The sequence below is a fragment of the Raphanus sativus genome, chromosome 9 (genome assembly GCF_000801105.2).
Source record: "Raphanus sativus cultivar WK10039 chromosome 9, ASM80110v3, whole genome shotgun sequence".
NCBI classification, from domain to species: Eukaryota; Viridiplantae; Streptophyta; class Magnoliopsida; order Brassicales; family Brassicaceae; genus Raphanus; species Raphanus sativus.
The window spans coordinates 33,708,431-33,726,079 of NC_079519.1; the positions used below are offsets into that span (position 1 = coordinate 33,708,431).

General features: G+C 36.8%; 3 protein-coding genes and 1 long non-coding RNA gene across 4 annotated transcripts; 2 read left to right on the forward strand and 2 right to left on the reverse strand.

Annotated features, from left to right (window-relative positions):
- The first annotated feature begins 469 nt into the window (after positions 1-469).
- LOC108827639 (uncharacterized) lies at positions 470-1,237 on the forward strand. Its single transcript, XR_001945709.2, has 3 exons — positions 470-696; positions 796-858; positions 938-1,237. It is a non-coding gene; the product is annotated as an uncharacterized LOC108827639 (long non-coding RNA).
- A 4,682-nt stretch (positions 1,238-5,919) lies between these two features.
- Positions 5,920-6,923, reverse strand: LOC108827641 (uncharacterized). Its single transcript, XM_018601077.2, has 2 exons — positions 6,416-6,923; positions 5,920-6,233 (listed from the first exon to the last, which is right to left on the reverse strand). Exons 1-2 carry the CDS (start codon positions 6,735-6,737, stop codon positions 6,145-6,147), a joined length of 411 nt encoding a protein of 136 aa, XP_018456579.1. The 5' UTR covers positions 6,738-6,923; the 3' UTR covers positions 5,920-6,144.
- On the forward strand, positions 6,920-8,091 carry LOC108827640 (serine/threonine-protein kinase-like protein CCR1). Its single transcript, XM_018601076.2, has one exon. The coding sequence runs from the start codon at positions 6,940-6,942 to the stop codon at positions 7,936-7,938; it is 999 nt and encodes a 332-aa protein (XP_018456578.1). The 5' UTR covers positions 6,920-6,939; the 3' UTR covers positions 7,939-8,091.
- A 1,905-nt stretch (positions 8,092-9,996) lies between these two features.
- LOC108827642 (uncharacterized) lies at positions 9,997-15,059 on the reverse strand. Its single transcript, XM_018601079.2, has 14 exons — positions 14,710-15,059; positions 14,465-14,626; positions 14,307-14,372; positions 14,066-14,209; positions 13,856-13,969; positions 13,644-13,745; positions 13,351-13,536; positions 13,012-13,101; positions 12,805-12,939; positions 12,583-12,705; positions 12,380-12,465; positions 11,666-12,278; positions 11,501-11,578; positions 9,997-11,340 (listed from the first exon to the last, which is right to left on the reverse strand). Exons 1-14 carry the CDS (start codon positions 14,974-14,976, stop codon positions 10,282-10,284), a joined length of 3,225 nt encoding a protein of 1,074 aa, XP_018456581.1. The 5' UTR covers positions 14,977-15,059; the 3' UTR covers positions 9,997-10,281.
- Positions 15,060-17,649: the final 2,590 nt, after the last annotated feature.

The window sequence follows — 17,649 nt, forward strand, 5'->3', positions numbered from 1 at the left end:
TAAATCTAAACCCCCAAACCTAAACCTTCAAGTTTATTCTAAAACTAAATCATATACTTAATCCAAAATCTTAACCCTAACCCCCAAACCACATATCTCATTTTAAAATATATCATAAAACATTAAATTTTAATTTCTAAATGAATTATGTTTCTGTAAATAAATTAAAAATTCAAATATAAAATTTAGATTTCAAAATTTAAATTATGATACCAAATTATTTAAAAATTAAATAATTTTTTATAATAGTAATATATAAATAAGAAGACAATTTGTATTGTTTTATTTGAACCATTGATTGATTTGAATCAATGGCCCATATTCATTCTTGTATCAATCCTCACACTTTGTTTCTATTGGTTAGAAAAAGTTGTGGGTGGATTGATAATCTCAACCATAGATTAGATATTTTGAAGGGTTCAGATTTAATATTTCTGTGTTTATCTCTCTCTCTCTCTCCCTCTCTCACGCTTCTCACTTTCTTCGTCTCTTTCTTTCTCTCTGTCTCTCTCTCTCTGAAACAAAGAACGAGATTCAAGACCTTACAAAAAATCACACCAGAAACGAACTCTGTCTCTCCTCGTTCTCTATTTCTGTCTCAACCACTCTTTTTATCTATCATCTTATCAATGCTTCTTCTTTTCCAGATGCATATTCATGGTCTTAGTTAACACCAACCACATCTCAGATAGTCAGGTTTGTCATATGTTCCTTGTTTTGCTTTGAGATTTTTGAATGAATTATTAGTGTTGTTTGACAAGATTGTAACTTGATTAAATGGGGATTTGACTTCAGGGACGGGGAAGAGGAAGTGGAATAGATAATGGGACGCCTGGTGGTTGTTCTTGTTCTCGATAGGTATGTATGATGCAGTCAATATTCAATAGCCATTGTTCTCTCTCTGGTTTTGAATTTGATTTGTTTGTACTTTTTACAGGAAGAAGCATGATATGAAAAAGCTGTGCTAGTGGAGATGGAGCAGAGCAAGAAGAAAAATAGTAAGAGGGAGAAGGAGAGAAGACAGAAGATGACGATGGGAGGAAGATGACGGCAGAAGATGAAGGCAGTGGGGTAGATTAGGTTTAGTTGGTTGGTTTATTAGGTTTGGTTTAGATAGGATTGGTTTAATAAACCGGGTTTGTATGTAAACCAATGTTAATAAATAAATTGGTATTAATTGTAAACCAATTATTTGTATATTGTTTTAGTTTAATAAATAAAATTTAATTTTTAATTATGAATTAATTTTTAATTTAATTTTTAATTATTTAATTATGTAATATGTTTTGGTTCGGTTTGGTAATTATTTTTAATAAATTTTAGATAATTAAAAACAAATTAATAACACCAAACATTTGCTATCGTTGTATGTTTAACTATAGCACAAAGAAAAACCGCTATTAAAAGGGTCGGACCTATTATAACGGGCGATGTCAGAGCGTCCAAGGAAACGCTATTAAACATGAATCATAGCGCTTTTCGTCCGCTATTACTACCCACATTTCCTGTAGTGCATAACACCAAATTCAAGATCAACCGCGTCACACCATTCTTTGTCTGTCTGAGCCTCAGCATAAGAAGTAGGAACGGGTATTTTAGTGATGGAATTTATGTAAGCAAGATGAGATGGAGAAAGTTTGGAAGATAAAAGGGAGTTTGAAACAGAGTGTGTGTGATCTGATAAGAGAGTGTAACAATGATAGTCCTGAAGATGGAGAGGGACTTTCTTAACACGACTTTTAGAAATTTCGGGTGGAGAGGAAGAAGTAGAAGTGGGAATTTCTGGTGAAGTGGGATTAGGAGTAGGATGAGGAAGAGTAGCTAGAGGCTCAGAAGACGGGTTGACCCATTCTGGGACATGTAGATCATAATTCTTCTTTAGTGGGAACAGATCTTCATGAAACAGAACATTCCGAGAGATATAAATCTTGTTACTCTCCAAATCCATAAGCTTATATCCCTTGACACCAGGAGGATATCCCAAGAATATACAAGCTCTGGAACGAGGAAGGAACTTGTGACGCTGTTTAGGTGACGTGGAACCATAACACAAACAACCAAAAGTCTTGAGTTGTGAGTAATCAGGAGACGTACCATTGAGGACCTCAAAAGGAGTTTTATTGTGGAGAAGCTTTGCAGGAGTTCTATTGATAAGAAAGACTGCTGTAAGCACACAATCTCCCCAAAAAGATAGTGGAACATGAGACTGGAACATTAAAGACCGAGCAACATTCAGTATATGCTGGTGCTTTCGTTCTACTACCGAGTTCTGTTCGGGAGTTTCAGGACAAGAGTTATATGCAGTGATGCCTTGAGCCTGATAGAACTTGGTAAACAGCAGCTCTTGTGCATTATCTGATCGTACTGACTTGACTCTGACTCCATACTTAGTCTCAACTTGTTTGACAAAAGCAGGGAAGACTTGTATGACTTCATCTTTAGTACGTAACAGATAAATCCAAGTAGCTCTGGAATGGTCATCCACAATCGTTAAGAAATAGCGATATCCTTCAATTGTCTCAACAGAAAATGGACCCCAAATGTCTATATGTAAAAGCTCAAAATTGTCGTTACAAATATTGTTATGAGATATGTAAGACAACTTCTTTTGCTTGGAGAGATGACATGTATGACAAAAAGATTTTCCTTTATTCTTCAATCTTGAAGTTCCTAGAGCACCAGAGATTTCATCAAGCTTCTTGTAAGACGGGTGACCAAGCCTCGCATGCCAAGTACCAATATCAACCACTGCAAGAACTGAGGTAGGTGATGCTTGAGTATCTAAGACATAGAGGTTCCCCAATCTTTTACCCTGACCAATCGTCAACGCCTTGGTAGGATCCTGAATCGTGCAAGAAGAGGGATCAAATGTCACAGAAGAACCAATATCATCAGTTAATGAACTTATACTGAGAAGATTCAATCTGAACTCGGGAATGAAGAGCACATTATGGAGTAAAATGTGTTCATTCAATCTGATAGTTCCCACACCACTAACTTTTATAGTAGAGCCAGTAGGTAGATTAACTGAGCTTGTAAGAGCAGAGTTCAGAGAGATGAATATATTTCGATCATGGGCAACATGGTGTGTAGCACCTGAATCAATCACCCATGTCTGACTAGAAAGACGATGTTGGGATACCATAAGTATACCAACAAAGTTGTAAGTCGCAGGAGAAAAGAAAATACCAGAAGCAGATTCAACAGCGTCGGTTTGAAGAGAACCTGAAGGAGCCTGTAGCTGAGAGCTGAACAAGGCAATGAACTGTTGAATCTGATCTTTACTGAGACTTCCAATCATATTCTCAACCGTAGAGGAAGGAGCCGAGGGAGCAGGTGATTTAGAAACCTGAGCCGCTACCTTGGCAGAGGAACCACCTTTCTCAGCTTGTTTGTACTTAGAGACGAAGCCAGGTGGAAAACCATGCTTCTTATAGCAACGCTCAGCAATGTGGCCAACTCGTTTGCAGAAGGAACAAATAGGGCGACCTTTGTTTGGACCATTCTGCACATATGAGATTGATTGATCCATCAAAGGAGAGGAGTTATCAGAGACTTGAAATGTTGCTTGAGCAGGAGCAATAGCAGAGAACCCTCTTTGACTGTCATCTTGATCAAGGATGTTGTAGATTTCAGCCAGAGATGGTAAAGCTTTCTTCATGATAATTTGGCGTCGAATGATGGCATAGGATTCATTGAGACCTGCCAAAAATTTCACAATCTTGGCACGCTCAGCCTTAAGCTGTATCTTCACGGCATTTCCACAAACACAAGGATGATCTGGTTCATCAGTACTCTCCAGATTATCCCATAATGTCTTCAGCTTCGTATAGTACTCCGAGAGAGACATAGATCCTTGACGAAGATCTTGTATCTCTTGTGTCAAGTTGAATGTTCTCGGGAGATTAGTCATGTGAAAACGACCTTGAAGATCCTTCCATATATCTGTAGCATCATTCAAACGCAATATACTACGATAGATTTGTTGAGAAACCGAGTTGAGAATCCACGATTTAACCATACTGTTACATCGTGACCATAGGCGAAACGAAGGATCCGAGATCTCAGGTCGAGGTAAAGAACCATCGATGAATCCTATTTTGTTCTTCGCATCTAAGGCAATACGCATAGCAGCATTCCAATCATCATAGTTAGATTCATCTAAGCGAATAGATACGAGTTGTAAACCAGGATGATCGGAGTTGTGCATATACAGAGGAGATTGAGTTGGATCAGTCGAGATCGGTACCGATATCGGTGGAGGAGCTCCGATCGGTGGAGTATGCAGGATCGGAGGAGGAGATTCGACATCGGTATCGGCGCGAGAGGAGATCCGAGTTGGATTGCGAGCTGAGCTAGTAGTAGCTCTCGTTCGAATCGTTCGTCGAGGGATTTTCTTCACTGAAACCATCGGAGATGATGATCAACAGCAAAGATGATCGGAGATGATCGGAGAATCAGTCGGAAGATGAGCGCGATGGCTCTGATACCATATTACGATTCAGAGTTTGAGAGAGAAAGAAGAAGATAAGAGAGAAAGAGTTTGTTGGAGAAGATGATTTTCTCATTAGACTCAACGGTCAACTGTACAAAATCTATATATACAATTGATATTACTAAACCATAATAAACCTAATCTTAATAAATTAGTAAACCGGCGAAAGGAAACCGGTATAGCTCCAATAGTGATCAGTTTTTAAAATGAGAAAATGGATTTGGAAACCCAGGTTCCACGACCCATGTCTCTTCGTTTTGCTTTGGCAACACCTCCTTGACAGTCAATTTAATGGTTTCTGTTAAACATTTCATCAAATCAGTTTTTTTTATCCAGAGTATTGTGGATGTATATTGTGTATCGTATCTCGTGGAGGTTCACCCTTCGTTGTTCAAACTTTTTGACAACTTTCCAGATGTTTCTTCTATCATGGTTAAGATAAAGACACGATAATTCCTATGTACAAAAAGTTTGAAAGAGATTACACTGTTTTAGAATATTTTTTTATAAGATATTACCAAATCTAGTTTTGTTTATATTTTAAAATTCTACCAAATCTCTCCTCAAAATCTCCTCAAAGTTTCACAAAATCCTAATACCAGTTAAATTCTAGCAAATATGAAATCCTCAAAATTTTACCAAATGCCTAATCCAATAAGCCCCACTAAATTTTTAATATTTTCGTGGTTTTTGTAAGAACAATAGGCCCAGCCCACAAATTCTTTTTGCTTCTGAGCTGAGATATTTCAGGCACGGTTCTGTTCATATGGTTTTGTTAAAGACATACAATATGTATATGAAATTAGATAGAGAAAAAGTAATTTAATAATTTAATAACATTTAATATTATCTTTTAACTAAACTTTTAATATATTGGTTGTATCTTGCATGTAGTGGAATCATTTATTATCAATATTTTAAAAATTAGACCGGTAACTGAACCGCTATTTTTTTAAGTCATAGATCGAATTCATTCAGTTTCAACTAAATTCAAAAATTAAAACATATAATAAAAATATAATTCTAAATGTTCTATTAGTTATATTCGGTGTGAACTTTAATATAAATTTATTTATTTAGAAATAATCATGTAACAAAATATTAGTACAAACCAAATGAAAAATAAATATTAAATAAATATTTTGACCTCAAAGAAATTAATAATTTGAATATTTATCATCGTAAATTATGAAAATTTTAAAGATACATATAAATTAAAAAAGAACTAATTTTTTTTTATTTATATGATTTAAAGATAAAACAATTAAAAAGTATTTTTGATAGTAAATTATGAACAAACTGTTTTTATACATTTGACCTAGGTATGTTTGGTTCATGTTTTAATTTGATTGGACCGCCATATTCGGTCATGTTTTAAAAAATGTTTTTCATTAAAAACGTGAAAATTGATTAGTATATTTTTAGCGTCTGATTAATTATGTATTACATCGATGAGAAATATTACATAGATGATTACACAGCCATAACTTTTACCACCATATGAGAATATACGTCTGACTGCACCACTCCGAACTGTCCAATAAAATCTATCTCCGATGATACGTCATACACCATGCAGCATGCTGAAGATCTCTTGCATTTTGTTATATCCGGATCTCCATAGATGAAGATGGCATTTTTGTAGGTGATCAACGTATCAATGTGATTTTGATTGGATGACAGAATCTGCAGGTTGATGTAGTTCTTCCAGAGTAGAGCAAGGCTTCCAGCGCCTTGGCTGCAAGGTGGGATCAAGAAATGTGAGTAAAGATTTAGGCTCTCAACTTCTTTCAGCACAAACTCATTTAGATTTTTAGTTTCTTGCAGGAAAATGATATTACAGCTTTTTTTTTTGTTAAGTTCCATGAATCTCCGAACTGTCATATGATTCTCAATCCCACGGCAGTTCCAGTTCAGTACCATTAAGGAAGCGGAGGATGATCGGAGTGAAAATCATGCTGTTCTCTTTGGAGAGTGGAGTTTGTGTTCTATGGGAGGGGCACATTGCTTTTAGTTGTGGTTCTTTTTGCCCTGGTGTGTGTGGACTGTATTGGAGAGGCGTGTGGGAACCCATGGTTCGTAGGAGAGGCCTGAAACGGGGCCAAATTCCTCTCATGGGAACTTGCACCCAAGAATGTACGCGGGCTGGCTGCAGTTCTTCTTGATTGTGAGTGTCTGCGTCTACCAGAGCGTGCTCGTCAAGCTTTGTGACTCCATGTTTCAGGTGGAGATTTTCCCTCATATATTATAACGAAAAGTAAAGTATATTTTTCCCTTGAATAAAAAGAGTCCGTGAATATTTATAAGACCATCTAGAAAAGTTATTCCTTCACCTTTGTCTTGTTTGACCTTTATTTTATCATATTATTTTCACGTGTATATATAGCACACGCAAAGCACATAACCATAATCATGAATGACTTTTTAAAGAAATTAAAGATCAAATGGAGAAATCTGAAAAAATAGCTTACGTTTCGGTTTTGTCTCTTCTCTCGCTCTTTCTTCTCCTCCTCATCATCTTCCTCTTCTTACTATGCAGAAAGAAACCGCTCCGGACCGACGAATGTCTCCTTCCAGAAACCAAACCGGTCGGTCTATCTTATCCCTTAACCGAAATAGATTCGGCAACCGACGGTTTCAACCAGCGACGAATCATCGGCAGTGGCCGGTTAGGTACGGTTTACGCCGCGGTTATCCCAACGCACAAAAACCTCGTCGCGGTCAAAAGAATACATCCCGGTTTGGTTCTAAGCAAACCGGGATCCGGTTTCTCCACGATCCTCAGAACGCTCTCCTCCTCTCTCCACCCCAACGTCGTCTCGATCCTCGGCTTCTCGGAAGCTCCCGGCGAGAGGATCGTCGTCACCGAGTTCGTCGGAGAAGCGAGGAGCTTGAGCGATCACTTACAACAACAACACGGCGGAGACTACTCCGATCTCGACTGGCGGAAACGTTTTAAAGTCGCGGCGGGAGCGGCGAGGGGTCTGGAGTATCTCCACGAGGTCGCGAACCCTAGAATCGTCCACGGGAGGTTCACGTCGTCGAACGTGCTTCTCGACGGCGAGTTCGCGGCGAAGGTTTCGGATTACGGACTCGCGTTTCTGATCGCGCGGGAGAAGTCGGAGATCGCGGGGTGCGTCGAGGAAGGGTACTGTAGAGAGAGCGACGTGTACGGATTCGGCGTCGTTTTGCTGGAGATTTTGAGCGGGAGGAGAAGCGAGGGAGGATCGATCGTGAAGTGGGCGACGCCGTTGATCAAGGAGAAGAGATTCGGGGAGCTTTTGGATCCGAGAGTGGTTGTTCGGAGCGAGGTCAAGTGTTTGGTGATAAGGCTGGCGAAGGTGGCTTTGGCATGCGTGGGGAATTCGCGGAGGAGCCGGCCGTCGGTTTCTCAGGTGGCGGCGATTTTGAATAGTTTGGAGAGGGAAGCAGGGGTGGTTTGAGTAATTTCGAAAAGTTTTGGGGTTTTTTACGGAGAAGATTAAGAATGTTTTAGGGGTGAGAATGTAAGATAATTAATTCTGTAAATGAGTATATTTCACGAATTGTACATTTTTAACTGGTTTCATGTGATTTTATTTGATTTCTATTGATGATTTTATCCGCATCAAGCTATTAATAAATTCTCAAATTCTAGATGATTTGTATTTAAAAAATATTTGCGTGCTATGTCCGAAACAATCATAGATTACGAGGATTTAAAATTAAAATATTGTAGGTGGGTGTGTACGAAAGAATATTTAAACGCACCGGGTTTTTGATACTTTGACGAGACTTGAAAGCTAGATTTCGTCAAAATGGGACGGTGGACCTAATCTTTCACCTTGTGGAACAAGTCAGTTTTGTTATTTTTGGTGAAAGAAGATTGGTAGATTTTTATTTTTATTTCTGTTGGGTGTAATAATTCAGTTTTGATTCGTGTAAGTTTGCATCAGAGTTATCACCTTTTTGTGTAACTACTGCTGAATTTAAAAAGCATTTGTAAACTGAAGTTTTTGTAATGAATGTAACCAGTACCGGCCCTGAGATTTTGGAAACCTGTTACACTGTCTATGTAAATAAAAATTTTGGGGGTCTAAAAAAATTTTTTAGGGATTTATGTCTATGTAATTTTCTTCAAAATTTTCGAGAACTTGTTGCAAATATTTCATTACGCATTGCTCAGGGCCGGTCCTGAATGTAACGTAGACTTTTGGTTGCTGAAAACCATTTAGATTTTGGTTTCCAGTTGAACTATGTTTGTAAAACAGAGGTGTTTTCTGTAGAGTGTTTTTTTTCAGAAACCAAAGATTGATTGATTAAAAGAATTTGCTCAATCACAGTTGGAGTATTTTAACCGCATGGCCCCGAGGAACCGTTCTACATCTTCTACACAACCTAATTCAACAATCATTTATCCGATTAACCAGAGCTCACATATGTAATGGTTTACATGATATAGTCATCCAAATAACTAAATTTCTTCTATCGGCGTCACATCACATAGTTTTCATGTCAGGTAAGATACACATCTTTCATTCCGTAAAACCAAATTAGTCAATGCGGTTTGAAGAGTAAAATCCAAAGCGATCGGTCGAACAACTTAACATGATTCTGAAAATGAGAAAAAGTCCAAAACCAAACCGACTCAAGCCCCACACAAATAAACAACCTAACACAAAAGACACACTCATGCATTCTTTAATACATAATCTACAACCTAATAAATAAGCCAATTTTTTTCATTCATTCGCCATTCCTAATCTTTGCATTATATTAACGTTTGAGAAGAGAGCTTGGAATATATTCTGTTATTTAATTCATGACCTAAAGGTCCAGTAATATTATACAAAATTCGAAAACGCAGAGGAGAACATATACAGAATATACGAAACCTATATATTTGATATATGACTGCATTTCTAATTAAATACTAATAAAATTTGTTAGATATTTCATTTGAGAAACTCTCGATAACAATGACTAGATTCAAAACATGTTCTTGTTTTTCTAATGATAATTTTAAAATCAAGCGATTGATGTGATTCAAGTTATATTCTCCATTTAAAACGTGCCTTACATATAAATAATGTTCTCTACTGCGATTACATTATTTTCGAATTAGCTAATGAATTTTCATTTTAGAAAAAGGCTGATTATATGGCAAAAGAAAAATTTATAACAGAAAAAAATAATAGATCACCTTTAAGATAATCCTACGAATAAAATCATTTTTCTTTCTGTAGAAATAATGGCTTTCGGCGAATTTATATCACGGCAAAGAACCGTTATAAAATAACAATGTCAACAAATCATTTATTACTAACTACGAAATATTAAATCCAATATCCAAGCTACTAAATTTCTTCTCTCGGCCACATCAGTATACAAGTCAAATATAGAAAAGCTTTTATCACTAAAGCTGAAAACTCAATTCCTGATGTAATTTTCAACCAAATTGTTAATACAGTCGACTGAGAACTGAATAGTAAAACCCAAAGCAAAAAAGGTCGAACTCAAACTCAAACTCAACAATCAATCACCATAATTTCTGAAGAAAGATATGGTCTACAAATCAAAAGTCCAACACCAAAACCAACTCAAACCCCCACACCCAAATTAATACCAACACAAAGACAAACTTAGAAACCCTAAACCTCAGAATCGATACACAACTTGCTCCAGTATGATAAAACAATACTTAAAATGTCAGAGCCTTTCTAAGTCCAACTCTTTTAGTCTTTACTAATCTCTTCAAGATCAAAGCAACGCATGTTTATATCGCCTCACTCTATACAGAGTTTTTCCTAAGAAGTAGCTTCTCTCTGTCTCTTTCTCTCTTCCTCTTTCTTGGGAAGAACATGAGCTTCATACAAAGCAAGAATCTCTTTCTTGTTCTGATGGCCTTGGTTCAGTATCAAATGCCCGCAATCATACTTCGTCAGTTCATGCCTAAGCTTCTGCACCGTTAGCTTCTTGTAGTCTTCAGCTTCCTCCTCGTCTTCACCTCCTCTGGAAACAGAAACATCATCGTCATAAGCACCATTATCATCTCCTCTTGCGCTCCGAGACCGTTTATTAGTTTTCAAGATTCTATCACTTGCTCCTTCAATATCCATATCAACAACATCTTCGACCCTGGTACGTTTCCCACGTGAAGAACTAGCAGCTCTGATTCTGTTGTCAAGCGCAGTTTCTTTCAACCTAGCTTGAGCTAACTCTTGCTGAAGATTATCAACGGTTGCTTGAGCGGCTTGCAGCTCAAGAGAAAGAGCTTCAGCTCTTCGGTTTGCAGCTATATGAGCCTTCCGCTCTTCATCCAACAGCTTCTCCAGTGACTTCACGTTATGCGCTCTCTGTTCGTTGGTTTCCTTTAACAAAGACTCGATCTCTTTCTCTCGTTCTCCTACTCTTGCTTCCAAGACTGCAACCTTGGAGACAGCATCGATCTCAGACACACGGAGTCTGTGCAATTCATCTTCCAAGTCATTTTTCTGCCTCTCTAAGTTTTCCGCATGTCTCTCGGCTCGCTCGATCTGAGTAAGTCTCTCCATTGCCAGCCTCTGACTCTCACTTTTCTCCTTTTGGGAAGTGACGGCATCGGTTCGAGCTTTGTCCGCCAGTTCAGTAGCCCTTTTAGCTTCTATCTCAGCTGTTTTGCATCTCTCTTGGACTTCGTCGAATCTCTCAAAGTCAGATCGGTACTTTTGCTCCAAGCGAATTTTCTCCTGTTCCAACTTGTTTGCCTGCTTTTCATATGCTAGAGCCTTTGTGTTGGCACTGTCTAACCTATCAATCATTTCCCTCAACTCTAGTTTCAGCGATGCTGTTTCCACGTCAAAGGTTTTGATTTTCAACTCTGCCGCCTGCAAAAGACACGACCATCACTAAGATCCACTTCCAACTAACCGTTCAACTGATTCAGCCAACTTATCAGAATGAAAGGAGCAGAAAGATATCACATATAAGAATATAATTAACAAGACAAGATTGGAACTGGATGCACTATCATTTCGAAAAGCTCACCTTCAACTCTGATCTTAGAACAGTTAGAGACTGCTCCGCCTTCTCAATTTTTGTCGCCTTCTCCTTAATTTCTTCATCCTGAAATTTATCAACAACACCGCATATTGATGATATACTGATGATTACAAAACTTAAAAGTAGTTACGAATGGGACAAAGAAAATACCTTCTCAACTAAAGTTAAGGTAAATTCCTCCCTCAGAACATCTTCCCTCAATTGTGTTTCCTTGCCTGAACGTTCTTGAACTGAAGCAGCCTTCTGAAGAGCAGATCTCGCCTCACCCACAGCATAATCATACTTTCTTTTCCATTCATCAGTCTCTTCTTGAGCGGATTTGGCTTGTTCTCTCGCTGCAGCAAGCCTAGCTTCAGAAGTAGTACTTCGTGTCCTAAGGACTTCCATATCAGACTTAAGCTGATCTTCAACAGCTTTCTGTTTCAAAACGAGCTGGTCATACTTCCTTTTCCATTCCTTGATTTCTTCTTGTTTGGATTCCACGGTTTTAACCAAAGTGGAGCACCGTTCGTTCAGCGAACTGTTCTCCCCCTGTAGTTTAGTTATGCGCTCTCTATATACATCTTCCAGCTTCTTCTTGTCGATGTTGGATTCATCATAGCGTTTCTGGTATTCCAACTTGTATTTCTCGCTATCTTTCAGCTGCTGCTTTAGATGTTTCATCGCCTCTTCAACAGAACGGAATTTCACTGCTAGTGAGTTCTTCTCTATAGCGATATTATCTATAAGCCTTTTCGTGAGATCATATATCGGTCCTTCCAAGCTGCATTGGAAACAAAACACAAAATGGGCAAAATACATGAACAAACCTCTAACAAACAACACGTAACACAAGATCAGTGGGGGAATAGAAGTAGTAAGTACCTTTGCTGCAAGAACACAGAAAGTTTCTGCCATTTCCCTGGGCCATGGCATGATGCTTCATAGTCTGACAAACGAGCTTCTAAAACCTGAGACGCAATCGATCGTTAAATACAAAGGGAAAAAAACAATCAGCAACCAACTACACCATGGGAACTTCCATCTGTAGTACATCTACTCAAAATATATATCTATAAGAAACCAACCTTGACAACATTATCCATATTTGCATTAGAGGCATGGCAAGCTGCTCTAAGCTGCTTTTCCATACTCTGGATGGTACTCGTGCATCGCAAATCTGCCTCCATGAATGCATTCTTTTTGTAATCCTAAACAACAAAAGAAGGTCTATATCAGCATCACGCAGCGAGGAGCAAATTAAGTGAAAAGTACTTATCAGTGATAAACACTGTCTTAGAGTCTACTACCTGAAACTTTTTCTTCAAGTCTTTATGGAGAAGATCCTCGTATTTTTTTCTAGCTAAACCAGCCCCTACAGCATTAGCGTTAAACATAGCCAAGGCTTTTCGAACTGCTTCTTCATGTTCTTCCCTCAGTGCACCCTATGTAGCAGAATTTGAAAAAAAAAATAATCATATGTTACAAATAACAAGAGGTTAAGGCAAAGTACTTACTTCTTCAGGAGCTTTTGATTGGTCAAAGGCAGCCAAATAGGCTTCTATACCCGAATCATATGCTCTTCGACACTCAGTTTCTTCCACACTCTACAAGAACATAACTTTAAAATCAATTTTTGAAGTATCTGAGGAAAATAGAGGAGAGAATGCATTAGTAAAAACATCCCAACTGATCCCCTTGATGGGGCATTATAAATGTATGCTCGTTCATATTATGTAAAGTAAAACCCGCCGTATCCGGTCAAATACTAGTCTCAGATATTTAACCACTTGTGAAAAGAACGGCCTTTTGACATTAAATGTATCGATCATCCACAGAAGTAAGAGATATCAAACCTGCCAAGATGAGGTTATTGTTGGCACGGCACCATTATTCAACGCATCCAGATAAGACTGTGTAATACCAACAAGTATAGGACCGGTCATCACAGTACCCCCTAACTGTTTGGGCCTTGTCTTCTCAAATACAAACTTGGTCAATGCATCTAGGCCAGCACCAAATTCGGCTCTCAAATCTTCCAACTGCACATACACACGAGATAGTATGTAACCAAGCATTAAACAAACATTCAAACCTTTCAGCGTAGTATAACAAGTGAAGAAGCATACAAAGAAAGAATGATACTAACCGGAATCTGATCAAGTCTCTGGAGGTCCTTTTCATTTGTCAGAGGCCTTACAAGGGTAAAACATTCTCGGTCCGGAAACAGAGCACGGATCGAATCTCTGATCTGCAAAACATTGTTCTCATTAACATTGACTCACAATTTTTTCTTTCTCAAGAGTGAATGATTACCTAAATAAACATGCCAAAAAAAAGTAAAGCACATGCAACTATTACCTCATTCTTAGCACCAATATCTCCTCCACTACCTTGAACAGGCCTTAACGCAATTTCTAAATAGTCACGCGGGGAAATCTTGCGGTTATCTTCAACTAGGTCCAAATAAAAGTCCTGCAAGTAAAAATATCATGGTTAAACACATATACATCAGTAAACCACAGAAATAGACAACCAAAACTAACTTCAAAAAAAATAGCAGAGGATTACCCTAAGGAGCCAAACAAAGATGGGAGAAAACTGTCCAAGCTCAGAACGTGAACTCGTCCCTCCAGACGCCTTAACACGGATATGCTTAGTCATTTGAGTAACAAGAGAAAGACGATCAAGCGAAGCTTCGTCAATCCCTCCCATCTGAAACATAACAGAAGAGAACAACCATCTAACAAAACCAAAAAAACGACATACCAAGGCAGTCAGACAACAAAATGGAAAAAAAAACAAAACAAACCTGATTGTACACGAACATGCTTGACAAAAGAACAGCTAACGAGAATATCTGAGTGCTATAAGTACCCTGCGTGGGGGATTTGCAAAACACGAAACCGAATCACACAAACATGTTAAAAAGGAAAGCGAAGTTTGTTTTTTTTTTTTTTTGAAACTTACGGTTTGATCATAAGCATCAATGCCTTCACTATCCAACAACAAAAGATTATACTCAGATCCATCAAGAGCAGTTCGTTTGATAGGAGAGCTCCACAACCAAAGCCCCTTAGTACACGGCTTGTGCGTCGACGCTACTTGAAATCCATTACTCCGTCCAAGAAGCTTAACACAACACAACACAACACAAATTCAATTCCAGAAAAAAAAAATCAAAAACCCTAATTTTCTAAAACCCTAGACCTTACCTGATTGAGGATAAAGCTCTTGCCTTGACGAGCCCTACCACAGACCGAGACGACGCCGATCGGCTCCTTGACGAGCTGCAGCGTGGCGACTGCTTCGGGGTCCATCCGGAACTTTCCTTTCTCGTCGCAGTACACTAGGCGGATCGGCCTCGGTGGTCCCGTCGCCGCGGAGGACGACGCCGGGGAGGTCGAAGGGTGTGATCTCGGCGACGGAGAGGCGGAGGTGGACGGCGAGTCTTTGGTTCCTCGGCTGAAGAAACCTCTCATCTCTACGAGATTGTTGGGAGTTTCGAAAAATCTTAGAATCTACGGAAGAGACGAAATCCAGAGAGAGACCTAAGTAAGTAAGATCCGTTCGCTAGAGAGAGCCAGCGATAAGTAAGATTCTATGGGCCGTACTGTGTACTTTTTATTATTAGCCCAGTTTTACTTATGAAGGAGATAAGCCTAGCCCAGTTTCTCTAGTTAATGCCCAGTTTCTTTAGCTCATCTAAATTTCAACTTTGGAGATTTCTTTTTATTTTTTATTAGTGTTCAAATAAAACACTAACAAAACTATCTTGGACCAAACACAACTTTTCTACGGTTTATTATTGTGAAAAAAAAACTGTAAAAATAATTATACATGTAGAACCGTCTGTCTTGGATCGAAGAGAACAACAATTAGAGATTATATGATTATATAATGATAATTTATAAAAAATGGTTGGCTCAATTTAACTGTTAATATGTTCAAACTAGATAAATAAGTATAACTAAATTTTGACCCGCCCTTAAAAGGGCGGGTATATTTTTGTTTTAAATTCAATTTTTGATATTTTTGTTTTTTTGAGTATATTTATATTTTTTGTAATCATATTTCTGTATAGATCTTAATCGAAATATATTTGTTAAATAATAGCAATTTAAAAAATTGATCCGGTATACGCACAGTTAAAACTGGGTTGCGGGTCGAATTCATCCCAATGACCCGCCAACCCGTGGATTTTCAATTTTTTTGGTCAAAAAATCTGACCAGCACAACCTGCAAACAGATAATTTTGTACCTGAACCCGCTCCGTTTAATTTTGTGGTTATCTGCGGGTAATATATATATATATTTTAAAAATCATTATTTAATTTAGTTATTATAAAAATATATTTATAATAAAAAAACTATACATGATTTAAATTTTAAATTATTATTTTCAAATTCCTGTATTTCTAAAAAAGATATTTACTTTTTTACTTTTTATTTTTTTAAATATTTTGCGGGTCGACGGATAGTCGCGATCCAAAACTCGCCAACCTACACTCACTCCGCATAAAATATTCATAATCCATACCCGCAAATCGATTTTTTAAATAGTTGGACCAAATTTATGATCCGTCCTTAAAAGAACAGATATATTTTTAGGCTTCAAATACTTTAAAAATAAATAACTTTTAGTTGATTAAACTTACAAACAAAAATGAAGAAAGTAGTTGACGTGTGAATTAGAGCGCAAAATATATTAAAGAACATGCGGAAGACCTAACTCACACGTATAGTCGGCCGTACTTTTTTCGAACACAAAAACGGTTTTGAAGATCACAACAGCATGTGTAGAAATAGTTATATATACACACGCATAAGCAATTACATATAGTAATAATATTTATTTTAATTAGACTCGTCTAATATTAATAGAACATATTTCAACTTTAATAGTATTGATAGTTATTAATTTTATATATAAAAAATAAACTATAGTTATAATTTTGTTTAGTAATCAAATAGTAATTAAATAAAAAAATTATATGTTTCTCATTAACATTTCATGAGATGATTTTAGATATTATGATATAAAACATTATTATTACACACGTAATATTATACCAAACAAAAAATATTACACATTATAATTTGTCAATAGAACATACTTCAACTTTAATAGTATTGATAGTATAATTTACATTCGGTCAAAAAGAATTTTGGAATCATAAAGAAGGTTACAAAATATATTAGTAAGTGGTAGTTATATAAGGCAGTTATATTTCTATGCAGTTACCACTTACCACTAAACTCACATATGTGTACGTACATATTCACTTTAGTTTATATACAAATGCAGTTATATATTGTTTTCTGTTTTTTTTTAACTTGGACATAACTAATATCAATAGATCATGCTGAAGAATTAATAGAATAGATATGACCGTCTTTTTACATGTTCAAATTTTTTAACAGTTTTTAGACCGTTTAATTTATGTATACCAGAGGTCAACTGTTAAGATGTTCAAACCCGATAAACCAGTATAATTTAACCAAACCGAACCAAAATAATCAACCAGAAAACTGAATTACGTTTTGTTTTGTTTAGTTTATTTGTATACTAGTATTACAGGAAATTCAAATGAAAAGAAATAATAAATTAATGTTAAAACTCAAAATTTTAAATTAAAATTATGTTTGATTGTAAATAAAATCAGAACCTGAACCAACTGTGTTAAACTGTCCTAATAACTAGGTTTGTGTGAAGTATTGTCACGTTATTTATCAACCAAATAACCAAAAAAAAAATTAAAAAAACTGAACCAAACTATCTGTCTAATATACTTTATATAAAAACATATCAACTTAGGTGAAAATATCAAAGGAATGGTGTTTAGTAATTAGTGGTAAAACAAAGTCCAAAGAGTTAGTTTTCTTGTGTTTTAGGTTCTAGTGTATTTTAAAATGGAGTCAAAAGTCTAAAACTCTCAAGAGTCACCACTTTTATACATATAAATTACGTGAAAAATGTATGAGCAATATTAATTAATCATATTTGACAAGTAATATTCAATTAATCATGTGATTGTTAAGAACAAAAAGGTATATGTGGCCATGAGTTCTTTTGTAAGACAAGTGGAAAACTAAAGTACATTACTATAATACTCCAACCCAATAATAATTGTTTTCAAAGTTAGAGAAAATGT